The 23847-nt window shown below is 42.1% G+C and overlaps 1 protein-coding gene across 1 annotated transcript; it reads left to right on the forward strand.

The window, feature by feature from the left end:
• The first annotated feature begins 567 nt into the window (after nucleotides 1-567).
• On the forward strand, nucleotides 568-19739 carry LOC115800787 (CD209 antigen-like protein C). The gene is made up of 7 exons (XM_030758302.1): nucleotides 568-664; nucleotides 757-858; nucleotides 1433-1693; nucleotides 1988-2130; nucleotides 10855-10958; nucleotides 11202-11245; nucleotides 19633-19739. Exons 1-7 carry the CDS (start codon nucleotides 592-594, stop codon nucleotides 19737-19739), a joined length of 834 nt encoding a protein of 277 aa, XP_030614162.1. The 5' UTR covers nucleotides 568-591.
• The last annotated feature ends 4108 nt before the right edge of the window (nucleotides 19740-23847 follow it).

A 23847-nucleotide genomic window follows, 5' to 3' on the forward strand; every position in this document is an offset into this window, starting at 1 on the left:
TGGTTATATGTATCATCCTGTTCCATAAATAAAATTTTAAAAAATGAAACAAATAAAAATAAAAAAAATCCCACAAAAATATGTTGTCTTTAAGCCATTTCCAATAAAATTGAATTCCAATTAAATTTATTTGTCATTGTACACATCTTCCCAACTTTTTGAAAAAAAAAAAAACTTGATTGAAGTCACTTTGATGCCAGAACAATAGAACTGGATCTCTTTGGTACATTCTAGTCACATATGTAATGAATGTTAATGATCCTATTAAATAGTCCATCTCTAGAAGAATCCTAAAAAATAAAAAATACTATCTTCAGAGTTTCTGTGTAGCTGGTATTTTTAAATTGAAAGGTTTTAGTCGTTAGTCACACATTTCAATACTGAGATGATCTTTTCAAGTTCCTTTAAATCTATGAAAACAAGTTTGACTTCTGTTGCTTTTCATATTACAGAACTTGTAATGTGTGAACAACATTTTTAACATCTGACATGTGTGACTTCCTCTTAAGCTGAGAAAAAGAAGAAACTTAATCCAGTGAAACAGTTTGCAGGTCCTGAGCTGCAGAGCTGACCGCCTCAGAAAAACAAGAAATGGAGGAAATTTATGTCAATGCTGAATATTTCAAATATGACAACCCAATACCTTCAACAATAAATCGCAAGGGTAAGAAAGAAGTAACAAAAAAGGGACCAGATATATTTTTTCTGTTATTACTGTCATACACTTTGTTAGTTTTACTGTTTGTTTCTTTTCAGGTCCAAGAAGCTCTAAGAGAAGTTTCTATTCAGGTGTTACTCTCTCTCTGGGACTGCTGAGTGTTCTCCTGCTGATTGGACTCATCACCCTTGGGGTCTACTGTGAGTCTGGTTCTCTGTAAATATTTGCTCTAACATTCATCAGCCCACATGTGAATAGATTGAAAATTCAGCCACAGTACGTTTTGGATGGTGTCAGCTCATTTTAAATGAGATTTGACAAAGTAAGCAACATTCAAACATACAAAAACCTACAAATGGAAAAATGTTAAAACCATCACACACATATACACACACACACACACATATGAAAACAAGAGCACACTGAGCGGGTGCCAACACTCAGCTCTTTGATTGGGAACACAGGGGAAAGGGGGTGGGTGTGGGGGTCAAATTGTTGTTATAGTAAACTCAATGAACAAGTGTGTGAAGTTTAATGGGTCTAACTTGAACAGTATGTATCGAGTTATGGCCAACATTAAAGTTTTCATGGAACAGATGCTGCCAACACCAAGACTTTGACAATAGCTTGACCGTGTCTTTGAAAAAAGCTGAGTTAAAACTGACTTGAGTTTTGAACATCTTTCCTTACCTATGGGCAAAAATTGTAAATCCTTGGCTTTTATAAATACATAAGATCCTTTGTGTCTCAGAAAACTGTCTTAATGTATTTCAGTGCATGATTCGACCGCAAGTCTCTCTGCCACGAGTAGCAAACTTTCCTCCATGACTGAGGAGAGAGACCATCTGAAGGCAAATCTTTTCGCTATGAGGAACAATCTTTCTGCCGTGACTGAGGAGAGAGACAATCTGATGGCAAATCTTTCCGCTATGAGGAACAATCTTTCCTCCATGACTGAGGAGAGAGACCATCTGAATGCCCGTCTAACTGAAAAGACCAAAGAGCTGGAAAGACTTCAGAGTTTGTCCAAACAGAGTGAGTCCTTGGCTTTATTTATTTATTTGTTGTGTGTTTGTAAAAGTTTTTACTCAGAAATGCAGTGATTCAGTTTCCCAGCATTCTGATCAGATCTTTGTCTCTTTATACCTAAATAATAAATCACTAACTTAAAAATGATATTCCTTAATAATAATATGTATAGTACATATGTACATATGTGCATGCCTTTAGACCTGATCTCAAACAGGGATCAAATGGACATTGTTACTGGGTTCTTAAAAGATCATTCATTAACTTGCTGAAATATTATTTGCTCGTAATTTCTTCCAGACAAAGCATGTCCTGCAGGATGGAGGAAGCTCAGCTGTAGTTGTTATCTCCTGTCTGAAAGGTCTGATTCCTGGGATGCAGCCAGAAAGGACTGCAGAGACAGAGAAGCAGATCTGGTGGTGATAGACAGCTCTGAAGAACAGGTACAGTGTGTGTGTGTGTGTGTGTGTGTGTGTGTGTGTGTGTGTGTGTGTGTGTGTGTGTGTGTGTGTGTTATTGTGTTTGTGAATATTGAAATAACTTTGCCCAATTTTGCACAAAAATTAAGTGTTTGATCTTTTAGCATTTAATCAACACATATTTGGACATAAAACTCTGAAACAATGGACGACAACTCTAATTAGCAACAAGTATTTTTTTGCATTTTTTGCAATTCGAATCCTCACAAAAATAAGTCTGATGCAGTAGTTGTTCAATGTCAGCAGTTGTTCAATGTCTCCAATCTCATTGTACATCCTGTATAATGACAATAAAGGCATTCTATTCTATTCTATTCAATAAGAATCCACTGACAAAAAAATTCTTGTTTAAACAGTTTTAACTGACGGTAGTCACTTAGAGATTAAGCAACTCAAAATGGCCGGCCAATCCGTGACAGGACCTTGGCCGGTCCGTGGCCGATTTGGGACCGGTCCGTGGCCGAAATTAAATCCCACGCTCATGACGTAGCAGTGCAGCCAGAGGTGAGAACGCCCCTAAGCAGGATTTGGGAAAACTGGTGGTAATATCTTGTGTATCCACCAGGAGGAGCAGTGATAGTGAAGCACTTTCGCTTACAGCCCGCTATGCTGTATTTAATTCATACATATTATATTTACTCAGGGGTTCTATGATTCTAACAGAATCATAATATTGAACCTTTCTGTAAAACACTGGTATAAATATTTGCTTGCTGCCAGTAAAGTAGAAGATGTAGACAGTGAACAAGCTGACTAATGAAAATGACAGCATGAAACAGTTATTTAACAGCACTGCTATTGTTTGTAAACAAAAACAAAATCTGAAATGATTTGATTATTGCTGAGTTCTGTCAGTGAATGGTGCATTCATAGGACAGAGAGGAGCGGGATTGCAAAAATGATGAATGTCAGTGTGTAGTCTGCTATAAAAAAAAAAATTAAAAAAAGAGTCCTGAGGGTCCTGCGCCAGAGCCCGTGCGTCCCGCTCAGTCCGAGCGTCCTGAGAGTCCTGAGGGTCCTGCGCCAGAGCCCGTGCGTCCCGCTCAGTCCGAGCGTCTGGAGGGTTCCGCTCAGCCCGAGCGCCATGAGCCAGAGGGTCCTGCACCAGAGCCTGTGTGTGCTGCTCAGCCAGAACCCGTGCTGGAAAGTCACGCTCTGTCCGAGCCTCCTGTCCTGTCTCGTCGCCGCCGCTGGGAGCGCGGTCGGCCTCCTGCTCGTCTTCGTCCTCGTCGCCGCTGCTGGGAGCGCGGTCGGCCTCCTGCTCGTCTTCGTCCTCGTCCTCGTCGCCGCCGCTGGGAGCGCGGTCGGCCTCCTGCTCGTCTTCGTCTTCGTCCTCGTCGCCGCCGCTGGGAGCGCGGTCGGCCTCCTGCTCGTCTTCGTCCTCGTCCTCGTCGCCGCCGCTGGGAGCGCGGTCGGCCCCCTGCTCGCCTTCGTCCTCTCCACCGCCGCTGGGAACGCGGTCGGCCTCCAGACTTGTGTTTTCTTTTGTTTGGACTTTTTTCCAGCCGTGTGCTGCCGCCTTCTGTTTCGTTCCTGGTTTGTTTTTTGGACGTTGTTGCTCCTGGGGATTTTGTTTTGTTTTTGTCTCGAGCCCTCCGTCCTGGTGTGGCTTTTTGTTTTCGGGTTTTGGGCCGGCTGGAGCCGGCCCTTGTGGGGGGGGGTACTGTCATGATCCTGGGCCGGTGGCCCAGCGTTTGAGTTTTCTTTTGTGTAGCTTTCTTTTGTTGTATTTTTCAGGTTGTGTTCTTATATATTGTTTTGAGTATGCTGTTTAGTCTCCCTTGTTTTTGTGTATGTTCCCTTAAGTTTTCAGTGTTAGGTCTGCGTCTGTTATGTGTACTCAGTTCCTGTTTTATTTTGACGGTCTGTTTCCTGTGCTTTGTGTTTAGTTTTGCTTCCCCTTGTCATTAGGTTCATTTGGTTCACCTGTCGTCCCCTGCTGTTTCCACTTGCCCTAATCCCCTTCTGTATATTTAAGCCCTTTGTTTTCCCTCTGTTCCTTGTTCGGGTCCTCGTCAGTTTTGGCCTGTGTGTTTTGTCTTCAAGTTCCTAGTATCTGCTTTTGAGTTTTCTGTTTTATAATTGTTTGAGTTATCAAAGAAACCTCCATCCGAACCTGCTCTCGCCGTGTCCTGCACTGGGGTCCTCCCTGCCTTGCCCGCACACAGCCGTGACAAACCTGATGAATAAATAAATGAGCACACTAATTACATGATGTTCTATCACCAGTTTTACAAATAATTTATAGACTGCATAATTTTAAAATGTAGTAGACTGCCATTTTCTTTACATTAAAATCACGCGCTCTGAAAGCCGCGCTCAAAAGAGAAAGTGTCCGCACCTTTGGATAAAATAAATTAATACTGCATATCTCTGGAAAACCGCTACAGTGATTTTAAGCGCAGAAACTACCTTTGCAGACAAGTAAGAGAGCCCAGACTATCATTAGCATTACAGAGGATTCTTCTGTGGACGGAATTCTCCCGATCTCCCACCCCCACCGTGGACCGCTGCGGCAGTTTTAAGAGACAGCATCTCTACGTTGTAATGGGCATACAGTTTAAGTATGCCCATTAAGACAGTGATTTGGTGTGTCCTCTTCGGAGGAAACAACAAAGTATGTATAACAGTAAAAACAGTCCAGTTTGTATTTAACTGACCACGTTTTTGCTTGTTGGTTTGCACTGTGATTTGCACTGTGATGCAGATAACAGTGAAACATTTTCCCCTCTCAGTGATCAAGTGTGAAATAAAACACTTCCTGCAGCCAAGAAGCTCCCTGTACGGAAGAGGATTAGGGCCACTATAAAAAAAAATGGGGCATTGGAAAAAAAACAAAAAAACAGCCAGAATTGTGACTTTAATCTCACAATTCTGACTTTTTTCTCAGAATTCTGACTTTTTTCTCAGAATTCTGACTTTTTTCTCAGAATTCTGACTTTTTTTCTCGCAATTCTGACTTTAATCTCACAATTCTGACTTTATTCTCAGAATTCTGACTTTAATCACACAATTCTGACTTTATTCTCAGAATTCTGACTTTAATCACACAATTCTGACTTTATTCTCAGAATTCTGACTTTTTTCTCAGAATTTTGACTTTAATCTCACAATTCTGACTTTATTCTCAGAATTCTGACTTTTTTCTCGCAATTCTGACTTTAATCACACAATTCTGACTTTATTCTCAGAATTCTGACTTTTTTCTCAGAATTCTGACTTTAATCTCACAATTCTGACTTTATTCTCAGAATTCTGACTTTTTTTCTCGCAATTCTGACTTTAATCTCACAATTCTAACTTTAATCTCACAATTCTGACTTTAATCTCACAATTCTGACTTTAAAGTCAGAATTCTGACTTTAATCTCAGAATTCTGTCTTTTTTCTCAGAATTCTGACTTTTTTCTCAGAATTCTGACATTAATCTCAAAATTCTGACTTTTTTCTCACAATTCTGGGTCTTTGAAGTAATCAGCTTAATGACAGAGACATGCAGAGGCGTGCAGTTGGTGAACCAACCTGCGGACGGACAATGGCTGATTTAAGTGAGTTTCTACGTGGGCGAGGGGTGCCAGAAGACACCATTTCAATAATGGAAGAGCAGAAGGTGAGTAACAAAGACAGTTTGTCAGCTGGCACTTTTTTCTCAGCAAGTTACCGTTTGTTTTTAGCATGTTTGTTAGCTTATAATGTTAGGCAAATAGGCCACGTCTCACATTACTTCAAAGTCGGCGAATTGACGGGTTTTTGAGTATTATTGTATTTCTTTTCAGTTTGAGCTGAGTATGTTTACTACGGCAATTAAGCAGCACATTATGGGCGCTAGCCGTCTGCTAATATCAGTTTAAGACTGTTCAAGACTGAAATCACAATTTATACTCTATGCTAGCCTAACTCTCAGCACGGTTCTAGTCAGCTGCACCGGGCTGAGAATTTCACCGGTTCGCTATTGTCCCCGCTTGCAATTACTTAGCAAGCGGGGACTAGCGCTTAGCAAGTGGTTGTATCCCGTCCTTCATCAACCGATCGACGTATACCACCGGGGTGTGAAATTCTTCTAACTAGAATTCTGTGTCAGTACTATAGAATATGGAAATAGGAGGCTACACTCACTCTGCACTACAACTAAAAACAAGCTTAATGTTGGCTATGTTTTTAGCACCCTGAACTTTGACCGCGGGGTCATGTGACGTCTATTCGCGCGACCAATGGAAATGTAGAATGACTGTTACCGGGCGTATTGTACACATGAAGACAAATATAAATAAATACATACATAATAATAAATAACAGAATAATACCGGCCAGCAAACACTAAACCATTTGCTCAATGGAACTCTGTGTACACATGGTATTTACTGTAGTAAGTAATTGTGGTCATAGCGATCACTTCCAATAGCGAACCGGTGAAATTCTCAGCCCGGTGCAGCTGACTAGAACCGTGCTGAGAGTTAGGCTAGCATAAAGTATAAATTGTGATTTCAGTCTTGAACAGTCTTAAACTGATATTAGCAGACGGCTAGCGCCCACAATGTGCTGCTTAATTGCCGTAGTAAACATACTCAGCTCAAACTGAAAAGAAATACAATAATACTCAAAAACCCGTCAATTCGCCGACTTTGAAGTAATGTGAGACGTGGCCTATTTGCCTAACATTATAAGCTAACAAACATGCTAACAACAAACGGTAACTTGCTGAGAAAAAAGTGCCAGCCGACAAACTGTCTTTGTTACTCACCTTCTGCTCTTCCATTATTGAAATGGTGTCTTCTGGCACCCCTCGCCCACGTAGAAACTCACTTAAATCAGCCATTGTCCGTCCGCAGGTTGGTTCACCAACTGCACGCCTCTGCATGTCTCTGTCATTAAGCTGATTACTTCAAAGACCCAGAATTGTGAGAAAAAAGTCAGAATTTTGAGATTAATGTCAGAATTCTGAGAAAAAAGTCAGAATTCTGAGAAAAAAGACAGAATTCTGAGATTAAAGTCAGAATTGTGAGATTAAAGTCAGAATTCTGAGAAAAAAGTCAGAATTGTGAGATTAAAGTCAGAATTCTGACTTTAAAGTCAGAATTGTGAGAAAAAAGTCAGAATTGTGAGATTAAAGTCAGAATTGTGAGATTAAAGTCAGAATTGCGAGAAAAAAGTCAGAATTGTGAGAATAAAGTCAGAATTGTGAGATTAAAGTCACAATTCTGGCTGTTTTTTGTTTTTTTTCCAATGCCCCATTTTTTTTTTTATACTTGCCCTAATCCTCTTCCGTATCCCCGCCACCCCCATCTCTGTGTCTGTAGAAATTTCTGACCGAACACAACTGCTAAAAATCCGTCATTAAACTTTTGGATGCATTCAGGAAAACTCCGACACTTTGACACTCAGACCATTCTTGTTAACTTGGGGCAGTAATGAGAGCACGGACTCTACTCGGGAGACAGTCGCGGTTTCAACACCAAAAAATAAACTACCAAAAACAGAATGTCAACTTGGAAAATCTTAAATTTACGGAATTCATAAAGTGTTCTAAGCTGGCTTTTATTGGTGGGCTTTGAACGTCCCGTTTTCCGGAAAGCACCATGAGCTTTGCTCTCAGTCACATCACCCTCTTTCCCACCAACAGGGTTCCGGAGCCCGTGCCGTAATTTGAACCGTTAGGCGGGTTTTCCACCGCCGAAGCACTCGGTGCTCGGCCGAAAAACGGGTTCAATTCCGGCCCCGCACACTAGCTGGTCTGGAACCAGGAACGCGTGCCGAAAGCGGCAGAGGGGCGTGACTCTGCCGTCTCAACATCAAGTTTTCTACCATATTACATGTGTATTACATGAGAAAAGCGAAGCTATTTTCATGGCTGTGAATTAGGTTGGGCTCTAAGGCTGAACTTGCTGCTTTGTATCAGTTCATATCACAGATAAAAGGACACAAAGTGCGTACTTGTGTCTTGCTCTAATCACTGTCTGTGTTTACCTCTGTGCTGCATACAGATGCTGCAGTAGTTTGGTTTGAACCCTAAAACGTACTTGCAGCACAAGAAAGGGGAGCGCGTTCTCCCACGTTTGTGCGCTCCGTGTCCAGACGAGGACCCGCCCACGCTCATACGTAAAGGAGCAGTTCACAGGAACGCGGTGGGATCGCGGGCCCGTTCTTAATCATTTCGCCGGTTCCTTGGGATCGGCACGGGAACTTGCTCCGGCTCCGGAACCTCGGCGGTGGGAAAGTAGCAGACCGTTTGCCTGCCCCCACGTCCTTAATGTTAACACTGGTCTAATTCACTTTAATTTGGTGACTCAGTACTCCAAAATCTCTAATTTCTTTATATTTTACAGGAAATAGGTGCAGCCATTTGTTGAAACATATATGAATGCAGTTTATAAGGTTCAACATGGAGCCTGAAAGCCAGTATTTGGTATGACCTCCTTTATTCTTCAGCACAGTCTGATCTTGGCAGCTTTCTGTAATTTCTGAAGTAGTCTTCAGGAACAGTTCTCCAGGCTTCTTGAAGGTCATTCAAAGCCCTTCTTTGGATGTTTCTGCCTTTTGTTCCATTTGCTGTCCGGACGCTCCCACACTGCTTCAGTAATGTTGAAGTCTGGGCTCTGGGGAGGCCAATGACTGATTGTGTTCCATTGTGTGTTTTTCTATCCAGGCATGCTTTTACTGCAGTGCCAGCATGTTTGAGACTTTTCTGTGCTGATAAATGATTTTTGACAAGATTTCAGCACCAGTGGATGAAATGCAGCCCCAAACCATGACAGAACCTGCACTGTGTTTTACAGACAGCTGTAGACGCTCACTGTTGCGCCTCCCTCCTGATCTCCTCCATACATATCAATTTAAATAAAAATTTCCAATTTGTGCTCATCACTCTATAACACCCATTGTTAAGTGCCTTTTTTTTTTAATAATTCATAGTTTATTTTTAAGAGCCTTTTAAAAAAATTCCAAAAAGCAGGATTCATGTGTATCAATCAGTTTATCTTCAGTACACATTTCTGAGAAGGCACATCTGTCTGATGGTGGAAGGACAGTTGGGACAATACTGTCATGCAAATCAGGTTTGACACCAGGCAGCAGAAGTGGGAGGAGGCGGTGGGTGTTTATATTAATGCCAATGACATGTTATAAGCTACCTTTAGTAGTTAGCTTTTAAAATAATTTTATAATTGATAAAAGTGGAACTTAATGCAGAACTTCTAACAGGAGACTGAAAGGGAGAAAGTTTAGATTGCTCAGTGCAGTGCTACTTAAAAAAACCTATTTATTTACTTACTTATTTATTAGATTCACAAAAATAAATTGATCAAAAGAATGCTCTGTGATTTGCAGTGGAAAATGTGTGAAAGGTCATACTGAATATTTATCAATCTATTTTAGATTATCAAAACTTGTTCCACCATTGGTTGCAGCTTTGTTTTAGACAGTGAAAATACTTCAGCATGAACTGTTAACGAAACATTTGTGAAACACAGAAGTCAAAGTTTTTATGAAGAAAGCACCATCTCTTGGTGACACTCTGCAATTGAGGGAAAGGGGTGTGGTCATGCTGGGAAGTATACGCCCAGATGAAGGAGGAGGACTCCCAGCTGGCGGCAACTTTGAGTGGCTTCTGCTGTATTCACTGTTGAAAAAAAAAGTGTGACTAATGAATTAAAGGATTGAGAGTTATAGCATGTTGCAGGTTGGCTAGAGTGTTTTTAGCTTTTGGAAAACATATCTTCAGCACTCAGGAAGTAGAGCAGGTCATCTGTTAATCAGAAGGTTGGTGGTTCGATCCCTGGCTGCTCCAGTCTGCATACCAAAGTAACCTTAGATACGATACTGAACCATGAGCTGTTCACAATGTGTTTATCAGAGTGTGAATGGTAGACAGAAAAAGCTTAAATGTAGAAAAAAAGGACTTATCCGAATGAGGATGTTGTATAAAGTGCTCATGTAGACGAGTGTTATATAAGAACCAGTCCTATTACCAGTTTGTGCTCATTTAGGATTTTTAAAGGAGATGTTTAGATATAAGTTAATAAATTGCACAGACTAAAATTTCTGGTTCAAAACTAAAATAAAATATTTTTTCTTCATCTTAATGAAGGAATTTAAAAAATATGTGGTGCTGCTTGAGCCTTTTAGGTTTATGCGTGTTCGTTTATCGAACAGGAATGACATGAAACAACGGAATAAGGAGTCCAATTATTAAATTTAATAAAGCCATTTCAAACAGTTTACAGATTAATCTGGTTCAGAATTGTCAAAACTGCCTAATGCAGTCAGTCGGTGCAGCTTCACACAAGTCTGACACCACTCTCTATCTTAGTTCAACTTTTATACACAGACTTAGACACAGTTACACAGTTATTAAAATATGCAAGATGTTGCCTTGCACATGTAGCATGCTTATCAGTTCCTTCTTCTGTGCCCTTTACTGTCACCTGTTAATGGCCTCATCTGGGTCCCATAGACACAAAACATCAGACCAAAACACACATTCTTTTCCAGTAAATCATCGGCATGTGATTTTGTTGTTTCTCTGCTATGCAGTCTTATTTCTGTCTCCTGTGCAGTGTTATTCAACACCTTCACCTTGTTGTGAAGATTAATGCTGCAATATGCTACTTGATACTATATTTTGTTTTAAATTTGTTATATTTATGGTATGTCTACTGTGCAGCATATTTACATTCCTTCCTTCATTAAACAGATGTTCCTCGCGACGGTCACCAAGGGTAACTCTTGGATTGGTTTGAATGACAAAGAACAGGAAGGACAGTGGAAATGGGTGGATGGAACTCCACTGATCTTGTCGTAAGTCTTCACTTTGGGCCAGTTTGTTACTTTTATCGAATTTCCAGCAGATGTTTCTCATGAAGCATGTTGAAATAACCTCATCAATGAGCTTACATGTCAGTGGTTGAGCCTACAGAGCCCTGCAAGGGACATTGGAAGAAAAGTTTTTAATTTAAGGCAATGTGCTTCTGTGTCAATACATGCCATGTTGCAATTTTACTATAACTTCCTTATATAAGTCTTTTGTTCACTGTCCTACAGGAACTGGATGACAAATGAACCCAATAATGTAGGCGATGAAGATTGTGTGCATATGAGAACTGATGACCGCAGGACTTGGAATGATTGTAAATGTTCGATTTCTCTGACGTGGGTCTGTGAAAAAATACCATAAAACCACTGAACAGTTTCTTGGAGATCATATATATTTCTACATGTTTTGCCATCATAGATTCTAGATTGTTATTCTACTGTAGATTTTAATTTTAATCTTCTATTCAGTTTTGAATGGGTGTAAAAAAATTGCAACCTTTTCAGATCTGCAAGATTATATTGATGTATTCATGGAGAAAACTGCTAGTTGTGGTAGTGTTGTCTGTATTGTTACTGTATTTGGTCAGCAGACAGTTTTAAATCAGGAGAATCAAACACAGTCACCCGCTTCGAATGTTATCAGTCCATTAAATGCACGTTATCAACAACAGTTATCAGACCCATAGTTAAGGTCCAGTAGGTGCCGTCTCCACCTGCTAGCCGGTCAAAAAGGTTGTTATTATCATTCTAATCGACGAACACTGTTCCGGTGTGACGTGGACTGGAGTGGATCTGGATTCATCGTAGTCCCTCCCAGCAGCCAGCTACCGCTCTAATTCAGCTGATTCGAATGTTATCAGTCCTTAAATGCACTTTATTAACAGTTTTCAGTCCCATAAGTGTAGTTCAGACTGGCCCTCCTGCACCTGTTAGCCGTCTCAGTAGGCTGTTATCACTAATTAGAGCGGCGGGTTACAATTGATCTTAAAAATAATCTTCTATAATAAACACCAACTCAGCAGGACAGTGTGAACTCAACTTACTCTGTCGTCACCCCAACGCACACCACACGGAAAAACCCAATGTTGCACCAAAAACAGTTCCACCGTAAACAGTATAAGGTAGGAACTAAAATTACTTGTCATAAGGTTCAACTAACTTATTTGTTACACATAAAATTATAAGATGAGGCAAATGATAATTAATTATATAATAAACTCAATTAGGTAAAATCATGAATATTTCAATACATAATATGCAACACAAATTTCTATTCTAAACCACACAAATTAAATGTGACCAAAAATAAATATGTGCCATAACTAAGGTTACAGAACCACAGCTTCACTCTGATGGGAGACACACAAGCAGCAGATGACAATTGTGGGCATGGTGAGAGAGAACAATGGCATTAGGTTAAGAGAGATCCAGCAAGCTGCTGTGGAGGACAGAAGAATTTTTCACAACATTGCCTCTGGGAGTCTCTCCGTCTTAGACAGGGTCCAGAAAGCACATGCTGTTACTACAAAACAACTGTACAAGGTTCCATCTGAGAGGAACTGAGAGGGTAAAAGAGCTTAGACACCTGAATGTACAGGTAAGGATTTAGAGATGTTTTCTCTTATTTGGAAGCTTCACTATTTCAGATAATTAAAATGTAAACACATCATCATCATAGGTCAGATGGCCACAGTAGATGTGCCAGGCCAGCGTGGGGGCAGCATCACAATGTGTGAGGTGGAAGGTGTATGACTGACAGTCTCAGAGTCAGATATCTGTACTTGAAGCAATGGATGCTGTTGTGATGACATCACATGTGAGGCTGGGTACAGCACGCATAAAGATTTTATTTTTCCTTCTGCGTCTTGGAAGAAAAGACAGAAGGTGTGTTCTCCGGGGAATTCATGACAATGCTGGTCACCAAGGGCAGTTTAGGAGCTTGTGCCTGACCCACCAGAGATTCTCCTGGCCTCACATAGACTGGGATGTGAAGGATTATGTGCGGCACTGTCAACGGTGTGTCGTTGGTAAAGCAGCCGATCCTACGGGACGGGCATCTCTGGAGAGTATAAAGACTTCTGCACCTTTGGAGATTGTGTGCATTGATTTTTGGACTGCAGAGGATTCAAACAAGAAACCTGTTAACGTGCTGGCAGTGACGGACCACTTTACCAGACTGGCCCAGGTCTTCCCTTGCCGAGATCTGGACAAGACCACTCATGAACCCCTTCAACTGTTACTCAGGGTGGGCACACGCAAGTCACACTTTTCTTACACTCTGGTACTGGTGATGTGAACCCAGTCAGGTCTCATTTTGGATGCAGTGTCAAGCCGGTTAACCGGTTGCTCCATGTTATGTCCAACCAAGGGGTTGTTAATAATGCCAGTCAGATCATCAGCACAGTCTCAAAGTCAGTCTTTCAAGTTTTTCAATAAGATGTTTATTTTTCAGTTTTAAGTTCAATTTGTTCTTTGGCCTATTTTGATTTGTGATTACATCACCATAACTGAGCGACAGTCTCTTTGTAGGGACGTGTCTTTACTGTGGGGAATGGTTTATGTGGGGTGTAGATGGCAGCCTGCTTCCAGAAGCTGGTAGTGAGTTGGTGCCACTCTCTATTTGCTTCATCCTTTTTGGGATACTTTTCCAGTTGGTATATCTGTATAACCATGTCAAGTCATTTTTCTTTTTTTCTTTTTTTTCTCTTTTAAGTTATTGTGAATACTGTGAGTTGTACATCATTAATTTTGAGTGAAATTCAGCAGGGGTGGATATAACAGAGTTAAAATAACCTATATTATGAATTTCTTCAAAATTGATGTACTTGTTGCATGTGAATAGTTGGAGCCACCTGGTGGATAAATAATGCAGCTGCAAGGTTCTTCATTGCTGCATCATACATGCCTCAGCAAAAGAAAACAATGCTGTGATTTTTGCTCCAGATTGAAGAGGAAGTGCTGAGTAAGAGCAAGTCTGGTGTTGCTGTGCCATCCCTTCTGCACCATAGACATAAGAAGACACCTCCACCATAGAATCTCAGAAGCTTCACAACAGTTACACATAGATCTTTGTGATCAAGCTTTTGGAGATAAGATAAGATTAAGATAGTGTTTATTCGTCACATGCACAGTTATACACAGTACAATGCACAGTGAAATGTATTTTGTACCTGCAACCATATATACACACACACATATAAATAAGAAGAATAAAAATAAAAATAAGTAATTCACACTATACACTATACTCTATATACTATACACTATACACACTTTTACGTGGAATTATAGATTATAAATTATAATATTTACATTGTGCAATGATAGTCCAGTTAGGGCTCAGAGTTGAGCAGACGGATGGCTTGTGGGTAAAAACTCTTCTTCAACCTTTCAGTCTTAGTCGTCAGGCAGCGGTAACGCCGGCCTGATGGGAGCAGGGAGAAGAGAGAGTGTCCGGGGTGGCTGGGCTGTTTTAGGATCTTCATGGCCCTCAGCCTGCACTGCTTGGTGTAAATGTCCTGCAGGTTGGGGAGGGTGGTTCTGATGGTCCGTTCAGCTGAACGAACCACCCTTTTTAGGGCCATGAAGTCCTGCTTGGTGCAGTTTCCCATCCAGGTGGTGATGCTCCCACGCATGATGCTCTCGATGGTGCAGGTGTAAAAGTTCCTGAGCACCTTGAGTGGGAGCTTGAAGTCTCTCAGCCGCCTGAGGAGGTAGAAATGCTGTCTGGCCTTCTTCACAGTGATGTTTATGTGATGAGTCCAGGACAGGTCCTGTGAGATGGTCACTCCCAGGTATTTGAAAGTGTCCACTCTTTCCACCTCAGCACCACTGATGACAAGTGGATGGTAGTCCCTCTGCTGCTTCCTGCTGAAGTCCACAATCAGTTCCTTCGTTTTGCTGACGTTGAGCAGGAGGTGGTTCTCCTGGCACCAGTTCTCCAGGCGGGAGACCTCTCTCCTGTAGGCTGTCTCCTCATTGTGGGAGATTAGTCCCACAACAGCAGTGTCGTCAGCAAACTTGATGATGACGTTGGACTCTGACGTGGCCTCACAGTCATGGGTGTACAGTGAGTACAGCAGAGGGCTGAGCACACAGCCTTGTTGAGGGTGAGGGAGGATGAGGTGAGGTGACCCACTCGTACCACCTGTAGTCTGCTGGTCAGGAAGCTGTGAACCCACCTGCACAGGGATGGGCCCAGGCCCAGGTCCAGCAGCTTAGAGACCAGCCTGGAGGGAACTATGGTGTTGAATGCTGAGCTGTAATCTACAAAGAGCACTCTCACATAGTTCCCCTTACCGGTGTCTATGTGCGAAAGGGTCTTGTGGAGGAGGAAGGATATGGCGTCATCTGTGGATCTGTCTGGCCGGTATGCAAACTGTAGTGGGTCGAGGGTGGTGGGCAGTGAGGAGGTGATGAATGTCTTGATGAGTCTCTCAAAACACTTCATCACCACAGAGGTGAGTGCTATGGGCCTGAAGTCATTGGGGCTGCTGGGGTGTGGTTTCTTTGGGACAGGGACTATGATGGACTTTTTAAAGCAGGTGGGAATCACACACAGTTTCAGTGAGAGGTTGAATATCAGTGTAAACACAGGTGCCAGCTGGTCAGCGCAGGTCTTAAGGACACGTCCACTAATACCGTCTGGTCCAGCCGCTTTCCTGGTGTTTACATGTCTAAACGCCCTCCTCACGTCGCGCTCCGTCACAGTGAGTGTCTCTGCCCCTCCGAGCGCAGCGGGCTGTCGGCTTCCCGACTCAAAGAGCGCAAAGAAGATGTTGAGTTCATCAGCCAGAGAAGCGTCGGCACTCACCGGGGGTGTGTGTGGTGCTTTGTAGTCCGTGATGGTGCGTAGTCCCTGCCACAGTCCCCTGGAGTCAGACTGTTGTAGTTGCTGTTCCAGTCTGCGGCCGTAGCGATGTTTTGCCTCTTTCACCGCTCTGCAGACGTTGTATGATGCAACCTTGTAGTCCTCCATGTTCCCAGAGGCGAGGCCGGAGTTGTAGGCAAGGGTGCGGGACCTCAGGGCGTCGCGGACAGATTTATCCACCCACGGCTTCTGCTTGGGAAAAGTCCTGATGGTCCTCCTAAGTGAAGTGTCATCAACAACTTTCCCAATAAATCCCACAACAGTTTCCGTAAACTCCTCGATGTCTCCGCCCGCGCTGCTGCGAAACATGTCCCAGTCGGTTGAATCCAACGCACCCTGCAGAGCGGCCTCTGTTTGATCAGACCACCGTGTCACTTCTCTCACAGCAGGGGGTTCCTGCTTGAGCCGTTGTTTGTATTTCGGCATGAGAAGGACAGAGGTGTGGTCAGACTTCCCAAAAGGCGGAAGAGGCTTTGCTTTGTAGCCCTCTTTGAATGTAGAGTAGCAGTGGTCTAGGGTCCTCTCTCCTCTGGTGGGGCAGTCGATTTGTTGAATAAACTCCGGTATTACCTTTTTCAAGTTTGCACTGTTAAGTCCCCGGCTACGATGAGAGCCGCATCACGCTGGTTAGCCTGATAGGTGGAAATAGCCTCATGTAGCTCGGATAGTGCAGTGTTTGTGTCCGCCTGGGGTGGAATATAGACGGCGCTGAAGATGACCGAAGTGAACTCGCGGGGCAGGTAGTGGGGGCGGCATTTCAGGGTTAGGAGCTCCAGGTTAGGTGAACATGATTGCTTCAGAGGGACAACATTCCTACTGTCACACCAGTTGTTATTAATCATTAGGCACACACCTCCTCCTCTTGATTTTCCAGACTCACTCGTTCTGTCCGTGCGATGAACACTGAAGAACTCCGACGGCTGTACGGCGTGGTCCGGTATGAGGGGGGTCAGCCATGTCTCCGTGAGACAGATGATGTTGCAGTCCCTTATGTCCCTCTGAAACTGTATCCTGGCCCTGAGTTCGTCCAGCTTGTTATCCAGTGACTGGACATTAGCCAACAGGATGCTCGGCAGTGGTGTTTGGTGCGCTCTACGCCTCAGCCTCTCTCTCACGCCGGCTCTTTTCCCTCGGGGCCTTGTCCGTGACCTGGGTGCTCCGCGCCATCCTTTGTTTGAGCTGGCCCACTGGAAACGCAGGATCTCCTGGGGCCAAGCCGGGTCGGGAGAAAAAGGTGTCAGAATACAGCCAGAGTGCTGTATTTGTCACGTCCTGGGCCGTTTGCCCAGCGTTTTGTGTTTAGTTATTTCCTGAGCTTCTCCTCCCAGTATGTTTGTCTTGTTCCCCGTGTTGTGACTCGTCTGCGTGTTCCTTGGTTTATCACTTCCTGTTTTATTTTGTCAGTATGATTTCCCTGTGCTTCGTGTCTAGTTTTGCTTCCCCCCGTGTGATTAGTTTCATTTGCCTCACCTGTTGTTCCCTGCTGTTTCCTCTTGCCCTGATTACCCATTGTGTATTTAAGCCCTCAGTCTCCATGTGTTCTTTGTCGCGTCATTGATGATGTTGTGTCCCTACGTGTCCCCGTGTTCCAGTGTTTCCTGTGCTCCCTTCGTCTTCCTCCCAAAAGGTTTTGTATTTCTTTTTGTCCGGTCCCAATAAATTCCTTTAGTTATACCCATCTCTGGAGTCCTACGTGTTTGTCCTTCCTCGCCCGTTTCCTCCCCGGCCATGACAGTATTCTGATATTAAAAAGAGTCTGTCTGTCATACGTGATATGACACAGAGCAGGCGGAATTATAAAGTCCAGAATTAAAGCTAAACCTAATATATACAAACAAAGCGTAGGAGCAGGTATGACGGCTGCTGACCTCACCGGCGCCATCTTGCAGAATTCCAGTGAATTAAACAGAGCTCAAATGAGCATTGTTACTGGGTTCTTAACTTGCTGAAATAATTTCTTCCAGACAAAACATGTCCTGCAGGATGTAGGAAGTTCAGCTGTAGCTGCTATCTCCTGTCTGAAAAGTCTGACTCCTGGGATGCAGCCAGAAAGGACTGCAGAGACAGAGAAGCAGATCTGGTGGTGATAGAAAGCTCTGAAGAACAGGTACAGTGTGTCTGTCTGTGTGTGTTAGTAAATGAATATTAAAATTTAAATTCCTCATTCTTTATATAAATAACTTTGCCCAGTTTTGAACAAAAACTGAAGAATGATGATTCCCGAGGAGAGTGGAGAGGAAGCCAGTCCAAGACGTGCAGATGAGTAGATTGTGGAAAAGTGTCTGTAGCGAGTTAGCTAAACACAGACAGACAAGTTAAACACAGAATCAGGCTCTTCAAGATACAAAATGGTTGGAAGTTTTTACCACAGAGGATAGCAAACACTCTAGCAGAGACAGGAGTCTTGGTCTGGCCCTTAAATGCAGGAGTGACTACAGATGAGGTGCGCCTGGATGGCTTAGTGGTGAAGCTGGCAAACACATACACATGCCACATTGCGGTGTGGGTTGTGCGGGTTTGAGTCCTGACCTGTCACCTGTCTCTTTTGTCTAAGGATAAAAGCCATTGTGGCCAAAAATGGAACCAAAAAACAGGTGTGCAGGACTGCAGCATGTGAGCCTCAGGTGCCACCCTGGAGAGGCAGAGAACCCCAGACCACCTGCCTCCTGGAAAGTTGGAGAGAGAGAGAGAGAGAGAGAGAGAGAGAGAGCCTCCACCACAACAGCAGCACAGAACTATGACACTTACAGACAAACAATACATAAACATCTTTCAATAATCCTCAGAAAAATAAGCCTGGTGCAGCAGTTCTTTAAGGTCAGTGACAATGTGCAGGGCATTCATGAAATTAGAAGACACTAATAAGAATCCACTGACAGACAACATTAACATTTTGACCACTCTTGTTTAGACAGTATCAACAGATGGTCATACTGGTGGCAATGACTTATTCACTGCTGAAAAAAGTGTGACAGTCTGAGGGAGTTACAGCATGTTGCAGATTAACTAGAGTTTTGCTTTATGAGCTGTTGGGAAATGTATCTTCACTGCTGAGGAAAAAATGTGGTAAGAAATGCATCAAAGCAGTTGACAAAACCTTTTTAAAAAGAGATTTTTAGATAAAATTGGAATAAACTGCACAGACTAAAATTCTGGTTCAAAAGTCAAAATGTTTTTCTTCATGTTAAACTGACTGTCCTCTTTGGTATCACCATAAATAAAAAAAAGAAAATACAATAAATTGTGTTTTTTCTTGTTAAACAGACCTTTCTCTCTACGGTCACCAAGGAACACACCTGGATTGGGTTAAATGACAAAGAAAAGGAGGGAACATGGAAATGGGTTGATGGAACTGCACTGACTCTGACGTAAGTCTTCACTTTGGTTCAGTTTATTACTTTTATTACATTTCCTAAAGATATTTGTTAAACCCTTACATGCATACAGAAATAACCACATAGGTGAGCTTCCATGTCAGCAGTTTTAACCAAACTGTAAGGCCACAAGATTAAAGGTAATGACTTGTGTTGGCCACATGGGGGCAGAAAAACATATCAGTAAGTGACGATAACCTTTCAATCTGGACTGATGTGTTTGACGAGCTGTATCATTTATGTCGGCGTGTTTAACAAGACTCATCCATTGGTTTTCATCTTCATCACTGTCTCACATTTCATGATCCTAAGATTTATAAAAGCTCCTGAAATGCTCCCCCCCAACACACACACACACACACACACACACACACACACACATCAAGCATCTTAATCTTTTCTTATGGTGGTGAAGATCCACAGTGGGGTGAAGAAGACTGCGCTCATGACAGAGGGATCAGGTTGTGGAATGATATTTCATGTTCAGCTTCTTTTAAGTGGATCTGTGAAAAAATGCCATAAAGCCACTGCACACTTTCTTGATGATCTATTCATAAATGTTTTTGCAGTTTTAGCTGTGATTGTATTATGATTGCTTTATTCTATCATGAGTATTTTGTTAAAGCTAAAATGTGCTTCAGTTTATTTTATTTTACTTCTGTGGAGACAGATTATCATCACCAGCATGGATAAAAATAATTTCTTTTTGGTTTTTATTGTTATTCTAGTGCGTGAAGATTTTCATCCATCCATTCTCTTCCACTTATCCTTTTCAGGGTTGGAACATATCCCTGCTATCATAGGGTGAGAGGCATTGAACACCCTGTACAGGTCGCCAGCCTGTTGCAGGGCAAAGACCCCCACATAATAATAATATTTCCCCCAAAATTTGTTAATTTTTTGGACTCTAGTAGATTGTGATTTTTATTTCTTGATGATTACCAAACAAAAAAAATGTTTTTTTCCTCCTGTGCTTGTTCGCTTTGGTCATATATGAAAACATAGACATTTAACATACATCTCTGTGCTGTTCTTTTTATCTTTGGCCCATTGACTTTTGTCCTCTGTAGGGGACTTTACATTTTCATGCACATCTCTTAAGTTTTTCAATAAATGCAATTAAATCCTGTTGTACTCTAAAGAGGACATTCAGGGCTTCCTGGGGATATGTCATGTGACAGGCTGTCACGTTGGGAAATTCATTTTATTCTAATCTAACATGGTCGACATTACAACAAGCACATTTTATGGAAAGAGAAGAAGTAAGTTAAACATCGTTACTTTGTCATCACGGGTATCATATATGATTTTGCTTGTTTTCATGAACAGTATTTTAAGTTTTAAAGTTAAATCATTTAGGACTGAGGCAGAGAGGCTTCTGTAAAAGATAGTACAAAAGTACAAGATTTTCCACCATCCACTAGGGCTGGCTTCTTGTACCAAAGGGGATTGTTTGCCTCGTGGTGTGCAGTCCACCAGATCGGCCCCTCTGAGGCCACAGCTAGGATATCCTGGCAATTTCTGCAATCCCAGTTAGAAGCAGGGAAATCTGCAGTTACCCTGTGTGGTATGGTGGCAGCGATTCAGGCAGTTCAAGTTGGTCACTCAGCACTCAACAGGGATAAATCATCTCTGATTGTATCATTGCTTAATTACCATAATTAGTTCAATTGTTCAGTTCAGCTGTTTGTTTTGTGTGAAGATCGTCCTGTTGTCCATTACACTGGACGTACAAAAAAAAATGTAATTAAAAATAAATTATAAAAAGTCTAAATTGTGAGATGTTTGTTTGATCCCAAGGATGCAGGAAATTAGAAAAAGGAATTTGATGACATTTTCTTTGTCTCCCAGTGAGATGGCAAAAATGTCTGTTTAACATAACTGTTTTCTGCTGTAGGAACTACGGGTGAAAAGGAGCTTTTAGCTATAACATGTACAATGAATGTATTCTGTATTGTCACCATTTAAATGAACTAAATGCATTAAAAGGATCTTGTGATGCAGAAAAAATATGTAGCAATGCCAGTTTTTTTAATCCATAAAATATTCAAACTTATTTTGTTCTCTTTCTGAAAACGATGCATTTTTATTTAAACACAGTTTTTGTAGTAGTCACAATATCCTTGCAATCTGGACTGTGTGTTTGGTCATCTATACTTTGTGTAGGCCTGTTTAACAACCACCATGTACTGAGAAAAACATTTGTTATCATCTCCATCTTTTTCTGAAATTTAGCAAAGTTTGTCAAAGCTACTGATGAAAAAATTGTATAGTAAATTTAATGGCGCAAAAAAGTCATACACATCCAGGAGATGCCAAGCAATATTAGTTTTTATCTGAGCCTATTTCAACCACCATCATTTCCTGAGAAAAAATATTTGTTTCCCTGCTGCTGGAACATTAAATTGATGAGCACACCAAGACTGAGAGATTTTAAACTTATCCAAAGAGCTATAGTGTTAGTGGGTCATGGGTCAATCAATAGATTGATTACACCTAGTACCCAAATGAATGAATGAATAAAAATCATGTTCTTATCTCGAAAGGAGCCAGTTGAGGTGGTTTGGGCATGTGACGAGGACGCCTCCTCAGTATGTCCTACTGGGTGGAGGCCCCGGGGCAGACTTAGGACACACTGGAGAGATTATATCTCTCGGCTGGCCTGATAACCCCCTGGGTCCCCCCGGACAAGTTGGAGAAGGTTGCTGGGGAGAGGGAAGTCTGAGCTTCACTGCTTAGGCTGCTGCCCTGCCCGGCCTGCCCCAGATAAGCAGAGGAAAATGGATGGATGGATCTTACTATTATAATCTTTTTAATTTTATTCTTTAGGGGGGAAAATATTTGATTAGTGAGCACTTTTACTTTGGAGAATTAAACACAACCCCTTATTAGGAAGCAGACAAAGATTATAGTTTGTCTTGTAGGGGGAAAAAATGGTTTCTGCTTTAGTCCAGCCAATTCGAATGTTATCAGTCAATTAAATGCAAGTTATCAACGATTATCAGACCCATAGTTAAGGGCTGGGAGGAACCGTCTCCACTTCCGAGCTGGCAAAAAGGTTGTTATCATCGTTCTAATCGAGGATCACTGTTCCGGTGTGAAGTGGACTGGAGTGGATGTGTATTCCGCTCTAATTAGTGATAACGGCCTACTGAGACGGCTAGCAGGTTCAGGAGGGCCAGTCTGAACTACACTTATGGGACTGACAACTGTTAATAAAGTGCATTTAAGGACTGATAACATTCGAATCGGCTGAATTAATTATTTAAACAAAATTAGGCAGGTGCATAAGTTTGGGCACTCTTGTTGTTTTATTGATTTGAATACCTTTAGTACTAAATATTGGAACACAAAATTTGTTTTGTAAGCTCATTGACCCTTGACCTACATACACAGGTGAATTCAATTATGAGAATGGGTTAAGGTGGCCAATTGCAAGTGTTTCTTCTCCCCACATCTTCTCTGAAGAGTGACAACATGGGAGCCTCAAAACACCTCTCAAATGACCTGAAAACAAAGATTGTTCAACATCATGGTTTAGGGGAAGGATCCAAGAAGCTATCTCAGAGATTTCAGCTGTCAGTTTCCACTGTGAGGAACACAGCGAGGAAATGGAAGACCACAGGCACAGTTCTAGTTAAGGCCCGAAGTGCCAGGCCAAGAAAAATCTCAGATAGGCAGAGGAGAAGGATGGTGAGAACAGTCATACTCAACCCACAGAGCAGCTCCAAAGACCTGCAACATCATCTTGCTGCAGATGGTGTCACTGTGCATCGTTCAACTATTCAGCACACTTTGCACAAGGAGCGACTGTATGGGAGAGTAATGCAGAAGAAGACTTTTCTGTGCACACACCACAAACAGTCACTTGAGGTCTGCTAAAGCACATTTGGACGAGCCAGCTTAATTTTGGAATAAGGTGCTGTGGACTGATGAAACTAAAATTGAGTTATTTGGACATAACAAGGGGCGGTATGCATGGTGGAAAAAGAACACAGCATTCCAATACAAACACTTGGTACCCACAGTAAAATTTGGTGGTGTTTCCATCATGCTGTGGGGCTGTGTGGCCAGTGCAGGTACTGGGAATCTTGTTAAAGTTGAGGGTCGCATGGATTCCAGTCAATATCAGCAGATTCTTGAGAACAATGTTCAAGAATCAGTGACAAAGTTGAAGTTGCACCAGGGCTGGATACTTCAAGAAGACAACGACCCTAAACACTGCTCAAAATCTACTGAGGCATTCATGCAGAGGAACAAGTACAACGTTCTGGAACGGCCATCTCAGTCCCCAGATTTCAATACTGTTAAAAATCTGTGGTGTGATTTAAAGCGGGCTGTCCATGCTCGGAAACCATCAAACCTGACTTTGTTTTGTAAAGAAGAATGGTCCAAAATACCTTCAACCAGAATCCAGAGTCTCATTGGAAGCTATGGGAAGTGTTTAGAGGCTGTTATTTGTACAAAAGGAGGATAAATAGTGATGTTATTTTTCTGTTGGGGTACCCAAACTTTTGCACCTGCCTAATTTTGTTTAAATAATTATTGCAGACTTTCTGTAAATCCTATAAACTTTATTTCACTTCACAAATATCACTTTATTCATCTGCTATATGATATATTTAACTGA

The sequence above is a fragment of the Archocentrus centrarchus genome, chromosome 21 (assembly GCF_007364275.1).
Source record: "Archocentrus centrarchus isolate MPI-CPG fArcCen1 chromosome 21, fArcCen1, whole genome shotgun sequence".
NCBI lineage: Eukaryota > Metazoa > Chordata > Actinopteri > Cichliformes > Cichlidae > Archocentrus > Archocentrus centrarchus.

Excerpts from the sequence above, each read along its gene's own strand:
- LOC115800787 (XM_030758302.1), top strand. The coding sequence starts at position 592 with ATGGAGGAAATTTATGTCAATGCTGAATATTTCAAATATGACAACCCA. Across the intron at positions 665-756 it reads TTCAACAATAAATCGCAAGG|GTCCAAGAAGCTCTAAGAGA; the intron begins GTAAGAAAGAAG and ends GTTTCTTTTCAG. Across the intron at positions 859-1,432 it reads CATCACCCTTGGGGTCTACT|TGCATGATTCGACCGCAAGT; the intron begins GTGAGTCTGGTT and ends AATGTATTTCAG.